General features: G+C 39.4%; 1 protein-coding gene across 1 annotated transcript; it reads right to left on the bottom strand.

Moving 5' to 3' along the window:
- LOC135469103 (macrophage mannose receptor 1-like) lies at positions 1-23,057 on the bottom strand. The gene is made up of 14 exons (XM_064747634.1): positions 22,964-23,057; positions 18,539-18,711; positions 17,256-17,377; positions 15,887-16,008; positions 15,001-15,164; positions 14,301-14,422; positions 13,780-13,910; positions 13,260-13,423; positions 9,959-10,077; positions 9,521-9,648; positions 6,698-6,867; positions 5,113-5,243; positions 730-857; positions 1-529 (listed from the first exon to the last, which is right to left on the bottom strand). The coding sequence occupies exons 1-14, from the start codon at positions 23,004-23,006 to the stop codon at positions 438-440; spliced, it is 1,809 nt and encodes a 602-aa protein (XP_064603704.1). The 5' UTR covers positions 23,007-23,057; the 3' UTR covers positions 1-437.
- Between the last annotated feature and the right edge of the window lie 3,799 nt (positions 23,058-26,856).

The raw sequence follows: 26,856 nt of genomic DNA, 5'->3' as shown, positions 1-26,856 counted from the left end.
CCAAATAAAAAGAAAGCATGTGGTTTTATACCAAAATCAATAAATTTATTTATCTAGTTCACATGAAGGACGCCAGGTTTCTAACAGTTGTACGTAAAGAGACAAATTTACGTGAAGGTAATAGAATATAAGTACTCCTAATTGTACGTGGTCGGTAACAGATGGTAAAAAGTGAATACAAAATACTTAGAAACAGTGAAGCAAAATTTAACCATGTCTAGAGTTTTTATTATCCCATAAGTAACAAATAGCGGTTAAATAACGGAAGCCTCTATGTTCCTTCCTTGAGATAAACACCAAGGTAGCATTTCCACCGCAGGTAAAATGAAGTTAACAATGGCATATGTCTCCCTGCAAGCCGGTCAGACTGGCGCTCTGAAGAGAGCAGACAGAGAGGTAAGAATGGTCTAATGGAGACTGCATTAGTGTCAGCTGGCTCATGCTGAGGGGACTAATAGTGAGACGATTAGAGTAGAGAGAACCAACCCACTACCTGTTGTTCTGAAGAACCAAGGCGAGGAAATGGAACCTGAAATGGAAGGTATTAGGGCCGTGAAAATGGAAGGACCTCCAGTGGATAACCAGCACACCTAGATTAGATTAAGGCAACAGTAATGCTGGAATATCAGTTGAGTTTTTCATAGTAAGAAGCCTTATCATCATAACATGCATTTTGTACTAAAGATGTTTATTTTTAGGAAAAATTTAGTCTTCACATTGTGAACGTACCGGCTGAAGTTCTCTCACACACGTAATTGTTCTCGGTAGTGCACGGAATGTCTGCGAAGGAGCCCGTGACAAGAAGTACGCTACAGTCTGGGGAGCAAGTGGTACAGGAGGGAGCTATATCCCACGGACTGTAGGAGAACAAAAGAAGAATGAGAACAAATAAAAACACAGAAACACTCCCCGCAAAGATGCCCACCAACTGTCTATTTATAACACATCTGACGTCGACTTACATCAGGGATGATCACAAACAATTTCTATCACGAAAGGGCTATCCGATACTCTGGTTCTTAAACTTGCAGACGTACGCCCGCACTATATAGACGTTCCTGGCCAAACATTTTACGTCTTTAGCAGGCTAATGTACAACCCACACGTCTGTCAACCCACGTCATTTCCTCAATAGAAACTAATATAATCATAGGTGTTTACATCGGAAGACAATGTTTTAATATAAAGCAACCACAACAAAAGTCGGCTTCCGATAGGTTTTAACATAGCATGTAAGATTTCGTAGAAAACATGAACTGTGGCTGCTTTGGCCAAGGTAATCGACAATATTTTCAGCTCTTTTAATGTATTATTCAAAAATTCAGTTAGATATTCATGGCAGAATAAGTATAGAGGGCCAAAGAAGACACACATAATTAAATTTACGCGATAAATTGGATAAGTAGGATACTTAGCTTAACACATGTACACTGTTATTTTCATCAAAGTTACAAAATATGAAAGAATGCAAGTAATCGCAAAATAGCCATCAGAAACTCATTCAGCAAGGGCACCATGTCACAAGTTGACGTTCAACTCGGCATCCGGTGTCACCTTCATGCGTACGGATACCTTTTTTTCTGGGAGAGTGTATGTGGGAGACTGTCTCTGTGACAGTCCGTTTTATAGTGAAGTTAAACTTACCTCATCAAGCATACAGACTAAAGTTGAGATTTTTCACATAGGAATAAAAATATACTGTACGGTCAGTATGATTTAAGCAAGCTAAACTTGTTTTTATATTCATATTCCTTACATTAGGTTTTTGCTCACTACTATTCAAATAAGTAAACGTCACGCTTTACGTATGTATATTCAGGCTTAACAATTGTTGCTAAATTTGCGCTGAAACAGAGGATTTTGTGACCAAAAATTCTTGTGGCAAAGTAAATTCTGACTGATTCCTTTTCTGGAAAAGAAGCCTCGAGGCAAAGGCTTATCCTTGTGACAACTCATTTGGACTCCACAGAGTTTTACGGCTTTCATTGATGAAAGGATCATTGAAAGAGTGCCAAGACTGGACCAAAGCATTATATTTAATACCATGCAGTTACGTCAGAAGGACTAGTTTCGGCTGTCATTAAGCAAGGTACCATTACACCTGTTCGCTATCTCTAATATTGCTGATTACATCTGACATTCATTATTTACTAGAAATGGTACTGGTCGCTGTGTCGCTTGGCTCTCAGCACTGAGAAGTTAGAGCAAGGAAACAGGATTCGTTGTAGCCCTTTACAGACTACGAATGGTATATGAATGTCGGACATGACGCTTATATTCAGTAAAATGAGACTGGGTGGGATGTCATGTCTGGTGTATAATACTTCAGACGAGGAAGCACGTTGGAATCATGGATTCTCCTTGCTACAAGAGCTAAGACAATGTGGTTGCTCTGATATCACACTCAGCCTGAGCTCACGCTAGCTTTCTCTCTAGTTGTACATGTTAAGGTCTGCAGGTATCATGTGGATGGTTGTGGGTTTCCTCAAAGTTCTGCCTGTTTTCTTCCCACTATAATGCTGGCTGGCCACCGTCGTATAAATGAAACATTTTTGAGTCCCGCGTAAATCTCCAATCAAATAAATATATACATCAATTATAAACTAAAATAAATCAAGAAATTACGAACTGATATTTTCTTTTTTCGTATTTAGTCTCACAAAAACGTCTGTGAATACCAGCTAACTGTACCCGGGAAAGTGGGAAAAACATTCTAAAGATCACCATATGCAAAACTCTATTACAGATTAACATGAACATTTTAAAAGCTCACATATCTGACATGTCTGAATGTACAACAATTCGCACACTATATATATATTATCTTTGCCAATACCACTTATTGTAGTCTTCCTGACGTTGGTCTATTTACTATTTGTAATTAGAAACGTTCTTCGCCTTTGCTCCTTATAGCCTTCCACCAGCAAGCTTACTCTACGTTGTAATCAAGCTGCTATTCGTGATATTTGCCACTAATTCTATATGTGAAATTTTGACAGATTAATCCTAAGATTGATATGAAATAAAATGAGACTATAGCAGAATAACACATAAATAAATAATATGTTATGACGTTTAATAAATAAAAATAAATTAGTTCTCTGCAATTAGTCTAAAGCACGAATCCCGGTTATTTAGACAGGGTCAATGGCTCGTTTTAAGTTATTGTGATAGAAGTAAGTGAACTTTAAAGGCTGCCCATTAACAAATGTTCTCGGCGATGAGACAATAAATGCGTTTTAGGCTCTCTACCCACTGAGTAAGCACTAAATTTCCAACAATCTTGTTGATCGTGGTATAAAGAATAAAAACCGAAACAAATAAATCATTCATCAAATCCAAAGTTTTTGTTACATCGGGCCGACCATGCAGTCAGCTTGAAATCACGGGGCACTTCACGAAACAGATGCTGAGCTCGCCTATGCGCTATCTATGTGGTCTTAACTGACCACGTTTTGATCAAATACAGATGCTTGCGTGGGAAGACGGCTAAGAGACAGGTTCATAGGGAAGGTCCTAGTATCATTGTGTTGAAACGTAGTTTGGATATGTTTGCTGGCGACAAGACCAAAAAGGGATGCAAAAGAACTCGTCTGATGTAAATTCGAGAAGTGGTTTTAAGCGATTTATCAAGCATTATTTATGGAAAAGGCGTTTTTTCTATCTAAATAGCTTTTGATTAAAATCTGAATTGGTTTTTTGTCTACCGATATATGCCTGCTTTGAAACAGATAGATGCGTGCAATAAAAGAGTTTTATGCTTACCATCACTTGAAGATTTATGTATGGCCCGAGAAATCAGGTGCAACGACTTTCAGACTTTAAAACCTTGCAGAAACGCTATAATAGTTGTACTTTATGCGCATGGATTAAGTAATGGATCGAAACTTAAAGCAATGCGCTTTTTATGAGAATCACAAGAAACGCAGTTATATGACACCATTTCGGATGACAGTGCACCGTTTCTTACATGCCGTGGGTGGAGATGAGTATGACGTTGGCCAAAGCTTATATACCAGAATACACTTGAGACAGCAGCAGTATTCAAGAAATTTTTTATGTAAGCTTTGTTCTTAAAGGTTCATGGAAGAAATTAGAGTTCTCAGAGTAAACCACCTAACTTTAAACCGCAGTTGAGCCAGCGAGAGCTGAGTCCAATCATATGCGGCGATAAGGGATACCATCGCAACCTCACGTGACCAGTGCTGTAGCTAAAGCTTACGTGTTCCTGCACATACCTCCCAGATCTCATAACGACGGTATAACTGGCTGATGAGTCTGACCGTACTTAAGCATTCAGACACTTTCTTATTGGCTGATTTAGTTGATATGTCACTCACGGAATGCTTGCTGACTGGCTGACTGACACTTCTTACACTATGTAATTAATAGCCATATCCTGATTCACACAACGTTTTGCAACTCTCGTTTTTTTCTCAGCTATCAGATCCGCCAGTTCCAAGCCGACAGCTGGTACCACTGACACATACGTGTTAGCAACAGTTAGCGTCAGGTTTCCACAACTTTTCTTCGGTAAACGATAGTCCCAAGAAGCTTAACCTTCTAGTATCATATTCTGAACATAACCCATACTGATCTTTGAGATACCCAGCTGGACTGCGGGGTAAACCATTAATTGTCTCGTTCACTAATACAATCCACGCCATGCGTTAATTTTGTAATTTACCTCTCAACGTGTATCTAACATTTGGTGTATTGAACCATCGTGGAGTGCTCATAGGCCCGTTCACAGTTTGGCATGTGTCGCATCAACTCGTCGAACTAAGCCACGATTGTCCAGTCGACTAATTGAATTAAAATAGGACATGTGCTATTTCAAACGAGTGTATGGTATCGATAAATCGCACCAACTGAACACGGCTCGTGAAATAAACTTGTCCTGTCTTCATTTCACTTGTCGAAATCGGTGAGTCTATATTACAAATCGTATCGTGTGAATGCTGCTTTAGGTTGCAGTTGAATGAGAATCAGATACTGTAGTCAATGTAATTCATAAACAACGTTAACACGAAGTGATTTGTCGAATGCTACTATAGGTTTCTTTTCCTTCTTCCAATTCAACCCGACGAGTCGATACGACAGATCACTTACATTATATCTAGACGCGGTAGGACGTCATATGAGTCGTAGACTAAGGTCCCCTCAGCAGCCACGTCGTTCAGACCAGTCCAATGAAACAGGCTCATGTCCTGACGAGCGGTCAACTGAGAGTTGACAAACGCCTAGAAACCAAAAATCAGTCACAAAATTATATATATCCTTGTCTGTATGACAAAAATGTCACAGACACATTTACCTTACAATCCTCAACAAATGTAGAAGCAAAACAGAAGAGGAAAAAAAAAAACAAACAAAAAAACAAACAAACAAACAAACAAACAAAAATAAAAATAATATTAAAACAACGACAACAAAAAATAATAATAAACGTGACATTTCACACCATCCACCATCGAAAGACATAATTTAGTACTCTGTCAATTTAAGCAAAAACACACAATGAAAAAGTGGGAAAGGTCAGTAATCGTGAAAGAATCATCAGAGGCTCATTTAGTAATGGCACAAAGTCATAAATCGGTTTTCGTTCATCTCAGCATCTGGTGTCGCAACATGTGCCACCTAGGCGTTTCCTTTTCTTGGGAAGGGATATATATTCAACATAAATTATGAGGCAACTCCAATCATTTTTAAAGCATCGAAGGACTCAAGCAGTGTACCTATTGGCATCGTATAACTATCACCATTCACACCTGACAAATTCAATTTTAATATCACAGTCCTGCTGTGTAAATATGCGAGGCACAGGTTATTGTCGCTATATATTACGCCTAAAGTCATCTATATTACTTTTCGCGAGAAACTGAAATATTATACGCGAGAAGACTTCTAAATTAACTAGCACCTTGTTTCATTTATGTGTTCTCACTTAAACTAGATCCGCTGTCTGCAGCGGATAATGAACTGAAATAGCATCCGGTCACGTTGCATGCAAAGATATCTTGGGAGTGAAATTCGACCGTTTTGAAATCAAAAACTAACGCCGGTATCTCTTACAGTACTAGTGCTAGTGTAGTTATGATCCGGACTGTTCAGCGTTATTATCAATCACGCGTCAACTCGCTGATGCCGAGTTCCATATTCATCATTAACGCATAATTTGCGCTGACAAGGTACTATCTATTGGATCCTTCTTGTATCACCTGACCTGTAAAATAAGATTATAGCTTAAACTGCGCTTATTACGGGGCGCCTACATATGATCAGTAATCTGACGTACTAGCGACACACAATACGAGTTTTAGTATTATACTGTATGATGTTGAATATCTCATCACCTGTCTCTTCTGATTTTGGCAAGAAGCGAACAGCTAATTACATGACTGTTTTAATTTCCTGCAATTACCAAAGTTTTGATCACGGGCCGTTTGTTCAAAAGTGTATTAACTAATACCCGTATTATGTCATTTTATATATGTCAGACTTTAGCGAAACAAAGCTGTCAATGTAGTTGTCCAAGGCTCAAATGTAACACTGGTAGATTTAGATCATATACATTGAAATATACTACACAGTTTTTGAGGGTTTAAGTACACAATTTAAAATTTGGCTTGAACTTAAAACTCGTATTATAGGACAATTTTCAACTACCGGGCCCTCGGTTTTTTTCTGTACCCACCAATTCTTCCGGAGTGTCGACCGCGAGAAGAGAGCCAGCCAAAGGCTCTGCCATATTCCTGCAAACTCGTCGCGCCATCCACCAGTTCATTTTCCCTCCACGAGCTGTTAATGGGCCGAAAAAGTAACAGGACTGTCCAAAAGCCGTCCAATTTCCTGGGCAACCTTTTCCTGGAATAATAGTGGAACATAGAGAATAACCACCCTAATCTATCCGCTATATCTGAGGCCTTTTATCACACAATGTCATTTAAGTCAGCCAAATCAATTCATTTCATCATATAACATGATTAGCATACATGTATGTTTGCTCTGCACGCTTGTCGGTGGGTCTGTCGGTGGGTCTATGGATGGGTCTATCGGTAGGTCTGTAGGTGGGTCTGTCGGTAGGTCGAATTTATGACATTCTATCTTTTATTATTGGTAAATTCACTTGATAGTCTGTGTGCAAGACTACAATGACTTTACAGGGGAAGTCACCGCTATTGTGAATTTGAAGTAAATTTATTGATATTCTAAGCTTCTATCTTGATATATTATTCATTTTCAGAGGGTAGATAGATGGGTGCTAGCCTATTTTGACGTTTCCTTTCTTGACGATATTCGACGCTGTCATTTGAGAAGTACGCTGAATAACTTTCAGAGCATTTTCAGGTCCCAACACATTTCCACACAGCATAAAGCATGAAGTCCGGCAAATAATATTAAGAATATGGATTCGGACTTATTGAACACAAGAGTCCATAATTCTCTATCAAGCATGTTATCTTCATCCACTTTGCTTCGCTCTACATAATTTTAAACGTACATGAAAATTGAAATTGTTACCAATATCTATTGACTTCTTCAGCGTGATTAATTGTCGGCGCCGCAGATTTAATAATTATTCCACCAACAATTGTCAAAGGTTATTTCGCTATAGACATGGTTTCACAATTTGAATGTACTGTAATTTAAGGGCTTCATTTCATTTAAGGTATGACGAAAAGGCAAGCAACTGTTGTTTCTACAGGAATTAATCTCAGTTATGAGACAGGAAAAGAGGATTTGGCAAAAAAACAGCTGGCGTAAGTATATTTCAAAAAATGTTAATGAATAAGGAAAAATCAGGACAAAATACGCTGGGCATGTGGTCATGGAGATTTATGGTTATTCCTTCTATTCATTTGCTATCTGTCTATTAGCGAACATGATGAGACAATAGAGTTGCAAGCTTCTTTTCACTAGTGGAAATGCGTCGCGCACACCAAAACACTGTGGTGTATCCCCCTCCTACGAAATCCAGTATGGTATAAGCCACAAAACTCTTATTGACAGAAAAAATGTAAAGTTCATTTTTTAGCTAAGCATCCAGTTTGTCACTGACTTTGACATGAAGTATCGCCAGTTTTCAGTGTGTAAAAATACGACGTAAACCAGGACGGGTGGTATAAAGTGAAAACGAGGTTCACTTACAACATTACCACCTTGTCAACTTTTCATTTCTTTGTAGATGAGTACTTCTATGGGCAAAAAACCCCAAATCCCAGTATAAATAGACGGGCTCGTATTACCATCCATACAACTACTCAGAACAGCGTATAGTTCTTGCTTGACAGGTTAGTTATTTCAGTTATTCACTTCTTCATTTAAAACCGCACATTTTCCAGCGCAATGCCGAAACTAGTACAAGGTGAACTGACTATTGCTGTCAAGCGATCTATGAGTAATACGTCAGCACTTTGCTAGCAATATGTCATCGCAAAGACAGGTATCAAAACCTGGGAGGCATACCCGCATCGAATGCTGTACTGATTTCAACATTTTACGAATTCAATATAGGTCAGGTATTTGTAGCTTGCGGAATGACCATGTTTCAAGAGACCAAGGTCTATGGTCGTGTTGCATTCCAAATCACAAGTAACCAAGCAATTCTTTATTCGTAGAAAGTGATGTAGACATCGAAGTTAATGAATAAGTCTCTCATGTGTCAGTTTAAGCTTATTAATGACGCAGGTAGATGGAGATGATTTATTCTCCTTCGGCTGGAGCTCTGTACATTCCATGTCTCCTGTGACTCTCACTCACACACAGCCACCTGCTCCTTCTATTAGTGGCTTGTATTTAATTTTCATCTAAATTATTAACGTTTTTGTTGCACACGCTGAGGTAAACCCGATGTGTTCATTAACCATAGCCTAAAATTGAGAAGTTTATATCTGAGGGATCGGTGTAATCACACAACAATTATGACAACCTTTGTTATTTAGTGTTAGTGTTAGTGTCTGCCTGAAACCGTTGCGGTAGCCATCTTTTGTTACCGATGACGTCGAGCCAAACTAATAATAATGCTCTTTCCCCTTCTACCTCAAAGACACACAGGTATTTGGAATTACATGCATACGTTCTAACTGAAAGCGTTCCCGCGCCCACTTACACGTCAAACATTCACAGATATTTTTGATTTGCATGAGTATGTGGTTGAAAGTACAAGTAACCATCTTAGCCAGATACTGGTGGTTTAAAAACCTCAATTACCATCATCTTTTTACAATCCTCCGAAACTACGTGCCCTTGATTCCTCTTTTTATGGTTAATGGTTCCTTGTTTACAGGATGGCGTTTCACCTAAGCGGAAACGCTTTCCGTTAAACAGCTAATTGTAACTTGGGAAGTGTTCCGTTTTGATTCCATCACAATATTGACATGTCAAAACCATTAGTCCTATTTACAGACGCAACGTTTGAGGGAGCAATAATTTCAGATTTGCTTCGTAGTAATGGACAATATCTGATTAGCGATGAAGGATAGTGGCGCTATTATTATAGCTGACACTCTCAACGTACCTTGACTCAAAGCTTCGCATATATAGCCGGCTGCGTGACCGCAGGACATGTCATCCCAGGTCTGCTTCACGAGTATGCCCACACAGTCCTGGATTCCTGAGTAATCATTAGGCTCTATGTTCCATACCCTATCACAAATATTGAAAAGGTATACAATGGAAATGTCTTACACATGTTTCAAATGTATTTTAATCAGTTACCAATATGTTTCTGCAATCGACTTAAAATCCCTTTAATAAGTAATGAATAAGCTCTCAGCTATGCAAACCACTCAAGCCCATCAACTTATCTCTGCAGTGGTGATATTAACTGGAGATGGTAAGAGATGTATTAGGGACCTTGAACTTCAATTGTTTACATATGCTCATAGGCTTACGGGTTCGAGCCATATGTTTCATAGTGCCGTCAGGCTGGTCTGCGCTGCTGCTTAAAACTCACACTACGCCATCTGGGGGCTTTGTTCCATCACTGTATGTCCAGACTCCATCACTAGAAGGGGCAGTCATCTGTGTCCAATATCCGACATTGTTGAACAGTGTCATGTAGGAAAGATAGTTCTATAAAGAGATCGACAAGAAAATATTGCAAGTCACACTAACAAGGTTTAAACTGGTCGATACGGTATGTCTGCTACACATGTTGTTATTGCAAACAAATAAAGACTGGAATACGTCTTCATTTTCAGAATGAAATATTGTTGAGTGCTTAGTAAAGCGCAAGATAAATACATGGATTAATAAACGACCCAGTTTATATATTTAAAGTTGTGAAAGGAAGAGGATAAATTTTTCCGTCATAACCCAAAAATTCAAAAGAATAAATTGATTGTTGGAAACGTTTGGCTAATAAGCCGTTTCCGGATGGATACCTACCTCCCTGACGATTCAGACAATGGCTTAGAACAATTCTAGGCCTAGCCTTTACAGGTTAACCCTATCACATCGCTATGCTTTAACCTGGCGATAGACGAGATCGAACTGAAGGCCTTGCAGCGCTCCATCAAACTTATGCCCTGAATGTTTGTACATGTATTCTTAGTAAATCATACATATAGTCTGGTCGTTGGCTTACCTTGTTAGAAAGAAAACCGAAGATAAATATCAAAACTTCGGCTCGACGTTCTCTTCCACCGCCATGTTTGGCCTTGTTTTGACGTGGGTAGACTACATCTACTCTGGGAAGACCTCCAATTTTACCCCTCCCATACATACCCCCAACCCCGACGACACACACACCAACTGTCTACTGTTAATTGCTAATTGCACTGTCATAAGCCCTGTCGCGATGGGAATTGTATGGAAAATCATGATGAGCAGAGAAATCCGTTACAGTAAATTGTGCCGTAAATCTTAAACATTTGTTCCTGGTCGACGTTTTCCTAAAGTAGATGTACCGACTTCAAAGCAAAAATTAAGTCAAATATGGCGGAGCCAGAGTTATGATGCTTATCTTCGGTTTTCTTTCTACCAAGTTAGGCCAACGACCAAACAATATGTGGGTTTTACGAATAATACAAATAGAAACATTCAGAGCCTAGGTCTGATGGCGCGCTCTAAGCACATCAGTGGGATCTCGTTTACCGCCAGGTAAAGCACATGGATGTGATGAGGCTAGACCTTAAAGGCAAGCCCTAGAATTGTGCTAACCCAGACTGCCTTTAGTGACAAAGCCAACCACTGTCAGACAAATATGATTACTTATTTTCTGTAGCTTTATCTCCACACAAAATGTACTCTTTTTCCTCCCTGATTAAGCAAGCCATCGCGGCAGGTGCGCGAACGCCTATGTATATCAGACCAATCAAGTAACAGCACTTTATTACAAATGCCTCATGGACAATACAAGCGATTTATCATTATATTTCATGTCAGACATATTCTGTATGCAAAATCGGAGCTGGACTGTGTAATGAAACATTTGACAGACCTATTCATGAACAGATTTTCTTTTTCGACTAGCACACTTACCGTTTTACATGATTTTCGGTCACCTTGACGCTTACCTTGGATGATCATATTCTGTTCTACTGTCACAGGATGTGGTTTACTCGGTAAGCTATATATAAGTTCTGATGTCGCAGACTAACTAACTCGAATCATATAATCCATCACATGCCTTGATGTACATGTAGACACAGAAGCGCGGAGTTCTTGCAGATTGTTTTTCTCAGATCGGACGATGTTATATGATTATTAAACTCCATATTCAAACAATTACACTGAAGCAAATATGATGGCGGTAGGCATTATGGGTGGAGATAACTGGATTGCTCGGGGAAAACCGCTCACCTTTGGCAAGTTACTTATATTCTGATATTCGGCTAATAGAGATGCAGGTAGATGCAGGTATGATTCATTCATACATGTAGTCTACAGTTAGGCTTACGTGTTACGTTGTGCACCTCACAGAGTGAGTGAGTGAGTGCTTGGGGTTTAACGTCGCACTTAACAATTTTTCAGTCATATGACGACGAATAAAACATCACAGAAAACTGACCCCGAATTTATAGACACAGACCTAAAAACTTTCAGCGAGATGGATTCAATGTCTCTCAGTGTGTGGCCCTAACAGCCAGTAATACAACATGAACGGATTCGAGTCGTCAGCGACTTAACGTTTACACTAGAGAGACGTTTTGTGAATAACAGCAACAGATGGCACAATACTCATAGGGGGCGCTGTCAGCTTACACGAGCTTACTTGATCATTGGAAACCCAGATAACGTGGTTGACAATTCCTCATCTAAACAATGTTGTGTACTTGAGCGTTTCTGGGTTGTACAGCGCAAAGTAGCTCTCAGCGCTGATGCCAATGATAAAACCCAATACGCGCATCATATCAATGATCTTAACAGAGCTCCAATTCTCTCGAATCACCGCTGGTACACTCTAAGTGTGGAGAAGTTTTGTGAAGAGCTCTCAGAAAAGGTGTGAACCGAATGTAATGGACTCCCTGGTGGTTTCAGGAAAAAGCATTGAGTGCATCTTGAATACATCTCCCTTCGTCCACTCACTTCGCGGAAATTTAAGAAAATTAGCAATTCATAGTTAATTACGCTCATACTAAGTCACCAGAATGTGGTTGCTGTACCGGGGAAGTGTCATGAATGATTCATTCAAACTCCAAATACCTTTTGATTTTGCATCAAGATTTAAACAGTTGGGGCAGTTGAGTGTTGGATACGTTTTGTTTTATAGTAACCCTGAACCAAACTTTGAAGAAAAATGCGAGTCTGATTTGATACAACCAAGCGTGGTGCCGCCTTCTTGTGTAACTGAACAAAGATATTAAAACGCCCATAAGCTTTATGTGTTTCTTTATACATTGAGGTGTCCGCTAGTGTAACAGCAATACATATATGTATATGTAAGCTATAACCGTCTGCTCAAGGCAAAACAGACGGATGGCATTGCTTCAAAGGGAATGCACGGAAAATTGAGGATTCTAGATGATAAGAGCGTTTTACGAGAACCAGTTCCAGTAAACCACTTTGTTACAGTATAGGTTAGTTGTTATCAGAGAAACACTGGAGAATATCAGTCTGCTTTATTATATTATTATTTAATGTTTGGGTTTTATAGGTTCTTTATGAAGCATTCCTTACAAGAGGGCACACCGAGCACACCGTCTATCTATAACCGAATTTTTTAATGGACTCCGTTGCCGCACAACTCCATAAAGCACACAAAAAATTAACAAACATATGTAAAAAGTGAAACAGGAGCAAAGCAAATACACCTTTTCGTCCTCGGTTTGAATCTTCAGCAAATCCCCGCCTTTTTCCCTGCACTTTTGTTGGGCAACATCGTGTGTCTCCAGAAAGTCGTTTTCAAAATAGTAACATTTTTCGCCCCCTCTGATCCACGATCCACATCCGAGCCGGCCGTCATAGGCCTTGGGTACTAAACAAAACAAGATTAAATGACGTTCACATACAGCCCCTAAGGCGTTTTAATGCGGTGTGAATCATCGTGTCTCTTGTCCAATGGGAGGATTCCAATGAAAATTTGACTACTAATAGAAATTCTATTCGACTTATGCCTTGATGTTAAAACTGACTGACAGTTCGCACATTTTGTTTTAGTTGATTTTAACAAGTACGCACGGCAGATTCCATCTTGTGAATGACGCTTAAAATGCTTAATTCCACCAAAAGAACCAAAAAAGTGCATACTTTGCAAAAAAGTTTAAATTTACACTCTTTAATTTTTAATTCCATAAAATCTCCATTTTCCAATTCTAATTGTGTTTCTCTCACTTGAATTGTCACTGGTTTTGCAAACGTAGTTCGCCAGTCTATCACAATCCTTATCTGCCAATTTTCCGTTGCCGTACAACATGACGCAATTTTCTGCTCCGCTTAAGTTGTTCGGTTCTTGCAACCAGTTACTGTATTAAAACACAAGTCTTTAGATTAGAATTTATTTATTTATTTGATTGGTGTTTTACGCTGTATTCAAGAATATTTCACTTATAAAACGGCAGCCAGAATTATGGCGGGAGGAAACCGGACAGAACCCAGTGGGAAACCCACGACAATCCCCAGGTTGTCCGTACGAACGGAAAATGAAGACAGTATGAGCTGGACCTGAACACACGGCGACCGCTAAAGTGGGAGACTTCTGGGTCATTGCGCCGCGCTGGCGTTCTAACCCCCTCAGCCACTCTTTAGTTTAGAACATGTTCTCTGAAAATAAATTGTCATCGTTGCATTTGAATACGACCATAATTGCACACGGAAGGTAAACACGGAAGATTTAGTCAAAGTGTGACACTTACAGATCCTCAACGTTCTGAGCTGGCGTTGTGCCCCAGTACCACTGATTACTTTTCCGGTTGAGAGACGTCCACCACGGTAGAGTGGTTTGCGTTTGCTCCGGAAGTACTGACTTTAAATAGTCCTGGAAAATAATAAGCACGTGCTCACAAAGATGCTGAAATTCCTCACCGTTTTTGTATATACATCTGGTTAGCGGCATAACTTGAAACAGAACAATATGCTGTATGAATTCAAAGAGATAACATAAAATGAAGATACCATCAGCATAATTACATTAATAATAATAAAAGGGAGTTTTCATCCATACTGATAATGTTCTGATAATGATAAAGATCTGTGCCTATTTTTTTTCAAGTCATATAACTGCATGCAGAATAGCTTTTTGTATGCATTAGTGGGAATGTAATGCGCTTTACAAAAACTCCATCGAGAGATAAAGTTAACTGGAAAAAAATATTACTCTTGATGTCATCTACGCTCAACAGTAAAATAGTCCACTTATGTACAGTTTTCATTGTTGCGTCTGGTAATGTTGGTGTAAATTTTGGCTTACATTACAAATAGCCTTAGCCTCAATTCTTGTGTTATTTATTGCCCGGTACAGAGTGGCGGTTCAATGGTCAATTACCAGTCCGGCAAAATGCTTGAAGACAATTTTGCTGTTGAAATATCACATTTATTCTTGATTGTTGTACGTACTTGTGCGTCATAGTTGCTTAAATCAGCCAACCTTCCCCCGCTTGCCATTGATGCGCATTTGGCATTGGCCTGTTTCCATGTCATTAGCTGGGTGATGTTGTAGGTGTTACTGATGTAAAAACATTGGTCATTCGCGATCAGCCAGTCGAACGGACAGCCCTCTTCTACAACATGTACCGTTAAAGTAACAGTTCTATACATGTATAAAGATACAAAAATTAAAGACGGCACGGACGAATCGTATTTCGCGTGATTGAGATGGGACTAATTTTTTAAACCCGAAATAATGTAAATACTTGCCTATGGCGGTCGACCAAAGCAAATTAAACCGTGGAATATAACTATGAATATGGAAAGATCTATGCGTCTATTTTCGAATTTCAGAAAGAGGAGATTTTCCTACACGTAGAAAACAAAAACACACACACACACATACATACACACAAAGGAGTCTTTTACCCATTTGTGTGTTAAAAGAACTCTTGATGAAGTCGTCTGTATTAATAGCTCTCTAAGGATATTTCCTTTCTAAGCTGACTTCTTTATGCTCGGAGCAGACATTCGACATTTCCCGGATAAATATACTTCAAATCTGTTAATACCCTTTGCCTCAGGATGCTCATACAAAAGACATACTTTTCGTGAATTTGTCTGAATTCAGGGTAGCTCAGGGGGTCCCTTTCCAAATATGTCGCAGCGCTGCGTCTAGCCAATTGACTATGGTGACATTTCTTTTAACTACACGTTGTGACAGTCATTTGAGCTAGAGCAGACGTTTGTTGTAACTGCTTCGTAAAACTGACCCTCATTAGCATGATTCTGTTTTCTTAGTCGGTCTCCTTTGTGACTAAAAAAGGAAAACTATATCCTGTGGTGATAAACTTACGATTTATTTCACAGATGAAGCCGATTTTCCGAGCACAATCCTCATCGCTGAAGCCCGTCTGTTCATTTATGGCCCCACAATTTTCATTGCCATTGGCATTGTCCGGTTCCAGATTCCACTGACTTATTCAAATTTAAAAACAACTTCATATCAAAATAAGATTACGGCCGATGTTAACATTGAATTAAGCAGACTTTACATGTAGTTGTAGGATGTTATACCCATAGTTCAGCATCGATCCTAAATCAGGAGATATGTCAGGTTCCTATCAAACAGTGGTCAATTGCTCTGGACCTGGTTGTTCAAACCTGGTTTAACACTTAATACCAGACATACTTTAAACCAACTCTTCAATTGTTTATTTATTTATTTATTCGATTGGTGTTTTACGCCGTACTCAAGAATATTTCGCTTATACGACGGCGGCTAGCATTATGGTGGGTGGAAACCGGGCAGGGCCCTGGGGAAACCCACGACCATCCGCAGGTTGCTGGAAGACCTTCCCACTTACAGCCGGAGAGGAAGCCAGCATGAGCTGGACTTGAACTCACAGCGACCGCATTGGTGAGAGGCTCCTGGGTCATTACGCTGCGCTAGCGCGCTAACCAACTGAGCCACGGAGGCCCGTCTTCAATTGTGCACTTAGCCTAAAAAAATGAGTACCAGCATATTAAATATAACTAAATCTGCTGTTGTTATACCTTGAGCTTGGAGAACTCCATTGACTGCTAAGTTTGGCTAAAATTTTAAATATGAGACATGACTTAATACCAGTATTAGCTAATACACTATAGAACAACTGGTCCGTGGGCACTTTGGCCTACACTATTCCGCCTTTGTGTATTTGTAAAAACCTCTAGGACAGCGTTAAACACCAAATTAACAATAACAATGAGTAAGAATTCTTCCCTAAAAAATTCTACAGCACATAAAAGATAACATAAAATGCACCCAATTTATCATCTGCCTTATGTCAGTTTGTTCAAAACCATCAGCGCTTCTAACAGAGAAAGATTCTAAATGGGAGGTAATGAAGTGAGAGATAGTATTCCTAATACTATTTATGCGGACGTATCTAATAAAGAAAGAAGAATAGTTTTATGCTACGGAGAGGAGAGAGGGGGCGAGGTCGAGTGATTAGCGTGTTTTCCTCTCTGGTTGTACGTGGGAAGGCCTGTCAGCAACCTGCGGATGGTAGTAGGTTTTCCCTGTGCTCTGGCTGGCCTCATTCCAAAATAATGCTTGCTACTTATCGTACATATATAAGTGAAATATTCTTGAGTGCGTCATAAATTAATCAAATAAATTAAAACATACAGAGTTTATTCAGATAAAGTAGCTTGTAAGTAATTTAAGATATATGCCTTACAGAACAGTTGGGTCAGGTGGGTAGTCAACGTCCCACTGGAATATAGTCTTGCCTAAAGGTCTGTATAACCTTGTCCACCAGCCGTCGGATTTGGCATACGCCAGCTCCTGTTTCAGCCACTCCTATGGATCATTGATCAAGAAAAGCAAATTATAGCGATTCATATCAAATGTGCAGCATTGCCTTGGGGAAGTATAAGGCGCTTCAACTTAGTGAATACTTTCGGTCCATTTATTTATTTATTTATGAATAGATTTGATTGGTATTACTCAAACATTTTTCACTTGTACGTTGGAGGTAAAATTAATGGGTGAATGAGAGTGGAAGGTCAATAGTTAATCGGTGGCGGGTCAGACTGAAACACAGATTGAAATATGGCTATGTCATTTATTGCCCTTAAGGTCACATATGGTGGAGACCATGTTTAATTTTTCAGTGAGGATAAAGGATTTAATTATTTAATTGTTGTTTACGCCGTAATCAAACATATTTCACATATACGAAGGCGACCAGCATTATAGTGGCAGAAAAGGGGTATTAAGGACATGGCAGCATCCACTTGCATATTTGAACTTTACTAGCTCTTCGTACAGTCGTGGTGTAAATCATTCCTTTTAAATCAGGAACATGTTTGCGCTCCTACGCAGCCTAATGAACCAGGAGCCTCTCATGATCATGTTCATCATTAATAACTGATAGGTATATAAGTTTTGGAAAACAAAAGGTGTATTATAATCGATTTCTCGACATATTTACTTTTAAACCAGAAAAAGAGGAATACAGCTATATGCATACATTTCGTAGTATGAAATATTTAATGACCCTCAAATGCATACGTTTGGCAATCAAAGAGGAAGAAAGATTACCTGTACCTCAAATCAAGAATTTGTTTCAATAAAATTAAAATTCTGCACATTTTTGGCATTTATACATGAGAAAGGATTAAGTTCTTTTTATTCTTGTATTTATTCTTCACTTTTGAATGTCATACTGTGATTTATTTTGATGTATTCTCCCCTTAGTGCCGTTAAGTATGTCATATACATCATCAGTTGACCAGAAGAGAAGATACTCATTTATCCGGTTCGGTTGTAAACAGTAAATACTATAGGACCAAACAGTCAGGACATGTTCTTAAAATAAAGGTATTACCACTTCCTCTCTATATATGTATCCTTATCTTACACGAAGCAGAAGCTACAGAAAATAAGCCAATTTTAGTTTAGGACAAAAAGGGCGGTTTGAGTATAGAAAATGTATTATAGTTGATGGTGTATTTTTACCACTTCCTCGGGAATTTCCAATATGAGTAGGTCTGCCTTGCGGTTCACACAATCTGTTAAAGCATCTGCCCTCGACGCCTTGTTCTCGTTGTCAGCTATGTAGTAACAGTTGCCGTTGTAGGCAACCCATCCGTCCTCACAAGGTTGTACAGTGGTTTGGGCTGAGACCGCCACTACATAACACATTCACATACAAACCGGTCAAAAATTAATGATTGAACATCTCAAAACATCAACAGAAATATACCTATATATAGAAAATAAGCTGAATGGTGCCGTTACATTTGTATACGTTTGACATTTCAGTCAAAGCGAAATGGGAAAGACACTCCCTTGTATGAGACACATTTAAGAGCCCCAGTAGCGATTAATGGATTCTTGGCTATATATTTCCTTTAGCTGCTCAATGTGGGGGTGGGAGCTAAGTGATAAGTAACCCAAAGGGTAATAGCATTACGTTCCTCACCCGGCGTTACTGCGGCTTACATACAGTTAGCAGTGAAGCGAGTGGAAGATGGCCTTTCACACAAAGACCTCAAGAGGTCACTCATCCAATCGCCTGAAAGTTAAATGTGTCATGGCATTTTAACTAATTTGCGTCCTTGAATCGTTTTTGTAAAAGTAGGCCCAGTTACACAAAGATGACATAGCCTTTTGTCAGAGTAACTTGCCTAGTGAATGCTACTAGCTCGAGAAGACAGACGACTGAAGAACCAGAGGCCATTCCACAAAGCCATTTCTGACTTTAGTCAAAATTTGAAATAGGATTTTAAAGCTTTTTTTTCGTGTTTAGAAATTAAAAGTTTGTCCACCTCATAAATGTTGTCTTAAGACATTCAATTTTCAACGTCGTGTTCCAAAAACTAAGCTTTGTGAGGAAGTTCCAAATTTTGACTTACGTCAGAAATAACTTAGTGGAATGGCCGCTTGAGGCCATTTAAGGCTTGATTCATAATTTAAAATCTGGTTACAGTGCACGGGGAAGCGGGGGGAGGGAAGGGGCCGGAAGTGAAATTTTGAAACATTCGTCGAAATGAAAATTTTAGTTCCTGGGATCAAGAAAAAAATGGGCTAAATCAAATTTTTTGATCTGTTTTCCGACCAGAAACTGCGTGCCATCAAAGCAGACTGTGGTACTTGTGTCGTCTTATCTTTTCAAAGTAATTGTTAAACTTAAATCAAACTATGCAAAGGGACCAGGCCTCAGAGATGCTTAGTTCAGGCGTTAGGAATACAGGCGTAGAGCATAGAGAGTAAGACCAGAGCAGCGACCACAGTGTGATAGCTGGCAAATGGTCACACGTAACCTGTGAAATATGGCCTCTTGTCAATTTAAGACATGACGTCAACGATAATATGTGAAATGTATAATAAATATAAATTAGATAATCTAATATGCTGGTGGGATGCTCAGTGAGTATTATATAATGGATCCATAGATCATTTATGTTATTGAGAGTTAAACAAGAAGTATAAAATCAACAAATTTTGTTCATTTTCAACCACCTTCATGTCTTTCCTACCTACGTGTGGCGGTATGCTGTAGGCGTGGAGAACTATGCGTGAGGGGACCTGGGACCATAACTTCATAACTCATTCTAGATTATAACCGCCTACATTGGGCTAACCGATACATGTTGTGGCAGACGAGTGCGACATGTTCTTCACAGTGATAATTTCTTCCAAATTCGTTATATCTCAATGATAATTAACTTTTTATTGGTAATTTATTGCTTTATGAGGTTAACAATGCACATGGATCATCCATATCGCTAGTATACATCAACAGTATAATATGCTGTTCCGGCATCTCAACTTGAATAGGTCATGCATGTCAACAGTAGATGTATTGTTCCAAATATTCGCCAATGTCTCAGCCGTATCGCACTATCGTGTCTACAGTAAATTTCTTTCTATAGAAACCCTGTCACGATTTTATCAACAGTAACAGCGTTGTTCCTCCTTGTACAGATATTAACAACCGAGTTTCCATTATCATTCTAAGATTGCACTGATCATATCACCATCAAAGCAAATGTACTTTTGTATGATACAGTACGTTTCATATCATCATGGGATAATGTTGTCTCCGTGGATGCATGACTATTAATTACCCTAACCGCCATGTTACTTAGCCATATATTGGCGATACGCGTTTTGAATACCGATCATAACGTCTATGTTGTGTGATCTAGTCAGTGATCCAAATATCGCCATACCACTTCTGTCTTTTTACTTACTGTGATGGTCAGAAAACTTGGTCATACGCCTACTGTGATCTCAGTTACTTGGCTGTACAGATACCCACTTGTACGCGTCGTCCTCTAAGTGGTTGTGTTCTCTCCACAATGATGGTTCATCTAGCCATTCCCACTCTGTCGTCATATTACTGTCAGGACAATGTAGTGTGAAGAAAACTGCCATCTGAACAAGAGTACAGTACAGATTCCCACGCAAAGACACTCTCTAGGTGACTGTCTTGTGCAGATTACCTTCGGGTGGTATCGTCTTGCTCTCCATCCAATCAAGCCTTAAAGTCTTTTCTTGCAGCAATCATTGTGTCGTATGATGTATATATTATCCTCGCAGTAATGGTCGATCAAATTTCTTAGCTTTAACGTCTTCCTAGTAAACCTGGTGTCCAAAACAGTGTATCACAGGTTAATCGCCATTTAGATGCTGTCGTTATATCATTATCATTATAATTGGGTTGTTCAGAATACCAGAACATGTCTATATCTATGTTTTTTTTTTAGAATATTTGATCACAACGTCATCCCTACACTCACGCGTTGTTGAAAATACCTGATTACAACTGTATTCCTACACTCACCTGTTGTGAAGAATACTTGATGACAACTTCATTCCCACACTCACACGTTGTTCAGAATACCTGATCACAACTTCATTCCCACACTCACATGTTGTTCAGAATACTTGATCATGACTCCACTCCCACACTCACACATTTTTCAGAATACTTGATCACAACTGTTTTCTTTACACTCACCTGTTGTTAAGAATACTTAATCACAACTTCATTCCCACACTCACATGTTGTTCAGAATGCTCGATCACAACTTCATCCAAACACTCACATGTTATTCAGAATACTTGATCACAGCTGCATTCCTACACTCACATGTTAAGAATACTTGATCATAACTCCACTCCCACACTCACGTGTTGTTCAGAATACTAATCACACCTTCATATCGTCACCTACGTCTTATTCAGAACGGAAGATGTCAGTTTCATCTTGTCACTCGTGTTCTCTAAAACACTATATAATATGCAGGATTTGTGGTCATTCTGGAACATGTGTTGTTCAGATCACAGGATTATGTTGTCATCCATGCACATGTGTTGTTCAGAATACTGGATCATATAGGCGTCTGGCACAAGTGTTGTTTAGAGCACTAGGTCATGTTGTTATCATTGTACCACTGTGGATCATAACACTGGGTCAGATTGTCGACTTACACATGTAAGAACTGGTAGTTGACGTGCAAGACTTGGGACAATTCACTTAAAATGATACCGGTAAAATTCTTCTTCACAAAATGTCTGGAAAATATTTGATTAGAATCTGGCTGCAGACATTTGACTCAGTTTCATACGGTTTTGCTTTCTCCTAGTTTACCCTCATTTGTAATGATAATGAAGATTTGCTTTGAATGTTTTTTGGTAACGAATGATGCTCTCCAAAGCAAAGTTATTTTTGTGGTTTACTTGTGCTTGCAGAATTCTGCTTGACCAACTGGGTAGCGTGCCAGCGCGGTGAAATGACTCTGAAGCCTCTCACCAAAGCAGTCACTGTGAGTTCAAGGCCAACTCATGCTGGCTTCCTCCTCTCCGGTAGCATGTGGGAAATTCTGCCAGCAACTTGCAGATGGTCGTGGATTTCCAGCGAGCCCTGCGTGGTTTCCTCTAACCATAATGCTGGCCGCCTTCGCATAAGTGGAATATTCTTCAATACGGCATAAAATACCAATCAAATAAATAAACAATTAAATAAATGTGCTGAAATCTTCAGCGGTGTATCAAATGATGACAGATTCCAACAGCGGTGGATGCTTTGCAGACCATATTTCACACAATTGTATATGTTTACACGATGCAACGTATTTCGCAAGAACAGATGCATCGTGTGAACCGACATTTAAGGGTGCAGGAATAAACAGAACGGCAAGTATGGCGTGTTTGCTGCTATTAATGAAAAGTAATTAGACGGGGTTCAGATTAAAAAGGCAACATTAAAATTGTGCAATGGACGGGTTCATATATTTTAGTCAGTGCTTTTCCTAATTATATCCCCACTGATTTATCTAAAGCTCTCCGTACCCTTCTGACCGGAAATACTGACACATAGTATACAAATATGGCGGTTGTCAACCAGAAAGTAATTAGTTTCTTGGTACTTACGTACAAACAGCAGGACACTGATACATGTCACAATGTGAGTCATGACTTTTCTCTGCGTATGAAAATGGCAATGGTCAATAATCCCTAAGTACGGTGATTCAGCCCATGGATTAGAGTAGCAAAATTGTATTAGCTATTGTCCATAGTACAGCCCAGTATCACATGGTACAGGACTGCTATCTTATCGGTTATACTTTGTGCGCCACTCTGACCCCGTGCAGAAAGACCTGTATACGTATACAGGTACAGCAAAAGCACATCAAAGATAACAGAGTTTGTACCTCTGTTTTACCTTAGTTTTTACTACATACAGATGGATATAAACAGTAGCTGATATAATTTCTTTTCATGTTGGTTCATGTTGCAAGAGAATGTAGCTGAGGTTAATTGACACGACGCCGTATTTCACTGGTTACTTGTGACCATTTGTCAACTATAACACTTGTTAAACTGTTAACATGGGTTTTATTATCGTCTTACATTTTTATGGTGAGTAACATGTAGAACATTGATGCTTTATACGGTGCACTATTTATGCCATACTAAGCACACTAAAGCGCTGTGAAGATCAGGGATTCTTTTATGCTTTTAACAGTTATATTCTCATACTTAGTACAAATAAAGATGCAGTACTCCTCGTGTATGTGCGGTGAACGTAGAAATATAGCAATAAGATGTCGTTTAGCAGCTAAAAAGTATCGGTATAATACGCTTGTTCACCGCTATTGTTCAAAAGGTTCACCGTGGAGCCTTTAGTCTTTGTTTGAAATTTAGGGTATACAAAATGTAAAAATAAATCATGAAGATCATTTTGAATCAGCACTAAATGCCTTTTAAGGTGACTTAAGTGATTTTATTTCTACACATTACAGCATTGTGCAGTTTTTGATCACTAGATATTGCACATCCGTAAATGCCATTAATGTATTCTTCGGGGAAGTCCTAGACCAATCATACATACGTTGCTGACCGTTTTCAAGGCAAAGAAAAGGCTAAAATGAAGTATATCATATGAAAGACCATTAAACACTGACAAGAAAAAAAATCGATATATTTTTTAAAGAATTTTTCCAACCGAATAAAATGGTTTTAATTCACTAGATTCTACAGTGGTTTCTAGTAACCGAGAGGCATCGGTGGCGCCACAGCTGTATATTTTGTCAAGGTCTTTTCGGTGAATGCATTCGTAGATGTAAATGCATTTTTAATGATGAAGTCTAACAGTTTACTTACATCTCTGGCAAATGGTAAAAACTTCACGTGGCATCACTTGTCTCAGTATAATCCGGAAAGTCCACCGTAGAATTTAAAGTTTCAAATGTATTTTACCAAGTTGAAAAAACATAAATGGAACTATCTTTGTGAACAGTCTTTAACGGTCTTTTGTCTGACATATTCTTCACGTTAGTGATTTCGTTGCCTTTCGTGCACCTACTGTTCATAAGCTCTTCATTCAGTTCATCAGAAGAAAAGATAAGCGTATAACGGTAATACCTAATAAAAGTACAGCTACAATGTGTACATGTGCATGTAAATACATTTACTTTATGTGAGCATTAGGTCGGAGCATTGATCAGATATCTAGTTTTTTCCCTGGTATTTCGGTTTATTTCATTCATACCATTTAATTTCGCTATCATAAGTGAAACATTGCTGAGTGTGACCTTAAACTTGAGTGAAATAAACGAATTAGGAAATTAATATTCAGAGTACAGGGCTAATGGGTGTATCCGCCACATTCAATTTCCTACCACACCTTCCCGTAGCAGCGTTACTTTTCACTCCATTCCTGGTGAAAGCCATTGTAATGTCATGACGTCACAGAACAGTTGAACATTTGCAACCAATGCGTGGGACATCTGGTTGACCTGCTTGCAACACTACTGATTATAATTGGTCAAATTCGCGTCCTTGATTTACAGTTGGGAAAGATTTATTATGACAGTGATTCACTGATATCTGTTTAACATGTGTGAATATTTGCTTTATATGAGGTCTCAGTGATCAATGGACTCTTAATAGCAAGTCGCAACCAGCCAGGGGCCACTTTCACAAAACCTCGTAAGTCACATTTTTCGTAATTTTTTTCCTAAAAGACGTTGATTGCGTTATTGTGCTATTAGACGACGTCATTTACGAGAAAAGTTACAAAAACCTGATTTACAAAGGTTTGTGAAAAGTGGCGCCTGGCCATTTGGGAAATGCAGACACACCCGTATCCCCTATTCGGTATGAAATACTACAGCATTTATAATACAGTTAGAACATGACGACAATGTAATACCAAATGATCAAAGTAACTAGTGAAATCCGCCCTCGTATCCATTTACCTCAAATAGAGTTTCATTGTAACTGTTCGTATTATTTAAGGGGGTTAACACGTTAGCGCGGCGCAATGACGTAGAAGCCTCCCACTAATGTGGTCGCTGTGAGTTCAAATCCAACTCATGCTGGCTTCCTCTCCAGCCGTACGTGGGTAGGATTGCCAGCAACCAGCAGCGGATGGTTGTAAGTTTCCCCGGGGCGCTGCCTGGATTACTCTCACCATAGTTCTGACCGCCGTCGTATAAGTGAAATATTAAAATCACCAATCAGTTAAACAAATCGGTCCATATTATTTAAAGATATAAAGTAGGCTGCAATGTCTTTAATAAAAGCACTCAAATCAAAACGTTGGAAGTAAAAACGTTGCGTATGCGCCAGTGCTTATTTTAGTGTTTCGAACAATGCTGACATATCAGCTCGGACCTTTCTTGCTCGTTTTTGTAATTTCTCAGTCGAGCGTGTTAAAATAAATATTTCTGATGTGCACACAAAACTAAGTAGAGGCAGTGTATTACACACCGACAAGAAGCTGCAGTGGAAATGGACATTACAACAACAAATCTTTGGCATGTTAACCTCATGTAGGTTCATACGTATGTTACTAATATGGGGACAAGAAATGTTAGAGAATGCTTATACTAAAACTTTAAAGGCCACATTATTGTTTATTATATTGAAATATTCTTAATTACCACCTTTAATACAACCTGGGGTCCTCCGTGGCTCAGTTGGTTAGCGCGCTAGCGCAGCGCAATGACCCAGGAGTCTTTCACCAATGCGGTCGCTGTGAGTTCAAGTCCAGTTCATGCTGGCTTCCTCTCCGGCCGTACGTGGGAAGGTCTTCCAGCAACCTGCGGATGGTCGTGGGTTTCCCCCGGGCTCTGCCCGGTTTCCTCCCACCATAATGCTGGTCGCCGTCGTATAAGTGAAATATTCTTGAGTACAGCGTAAAACACCAATCAAATAAATAAATAAATAAAATTTAAAACTGCCTTACAGAAGGGATTTGTACATACCCGCTGCTCTTATTTGCCCGGATAGCACAGTTGGTAGAGCGTTCGCTTCAAGAGCGGTAGATCCAGGATCAATCCTGGGTCTAGTCGTACCTAAGACTTTAAAAGAGGAAGTTGTAACTTCCTTGCTTGGCGTTCAGCATGTAGTGAATAGTGCAACGACTGGTTGACCCGAATCCGTATAAAGGCTCGGGCGGGGCGGCTTACATGTTGGTAAATCGTCTCAGTGAAGTAGCACTAGATAAAAGAGCGGGGGAAATCTGTCCTACAACAAGGAGGCACATTACATACACCCCAAGGATTCCTTCGTCGTCATATGACTGAAAAATTGTTGAGTACCACGTTAAACCCCAAGCACTCACTCACTCAGTCTTATTGTTTGTGTCGGGCTTGAGGACAACGGCGTTCGTCATATTCGTCTGGCGGTTTGGGCAGCCTAACGTTCGCTGAATGCCACCTGTCTTCCACCAATACGGCGTGCTTGTCAGTAAATCGCCAAAGGTCGGTGGTTTAACCCGAGCACTCCGTTTTCCTCCACCCCTAAACTGATTTTAA

This window comes from Liolophura sinensis, chromosome 6, assembly GCF_032854445.1.
Source record: "Liolophura sinensis isolate JHLJ2023 chromosome 6, CUHK_Ljap_v2, whole genome shotgun sequence".
Lineage (NCBI taxonomy): Eukaryota > Metazoa > Mollusca > Polyplacophora > Chitonida > Chitonidae > Liolophura > Liolophura sinensis.
This window is presented reverse-complemented; position numbering and strand designations above follow the sequence as displayed.

Excerpts from the sequence above, each read along its gene's own strand:
- LOC135469103 (XM_064747634.1), bottom strand. The coding sequence starts at position 23,006 with ATGACTCACATTGTGACATGTATCAGTGTCCTGCTGTTTGTAC. Across the intron at positions 17,378-18,538 it reads TGGAAATTCCCGAGGAAGTG|GAGTGGCTGAAACAGGAGCT; the intron begins GTAAAAATACAC and ends AATGATCCATAG. Across the intron at positions 16,009-17,255 it reads CCACCTGACCCAACTGTTCT|TCAGTGGAATCTGGAACCGG; the intron begins GTAAGGCATATA and ends AATTTGAATAAG.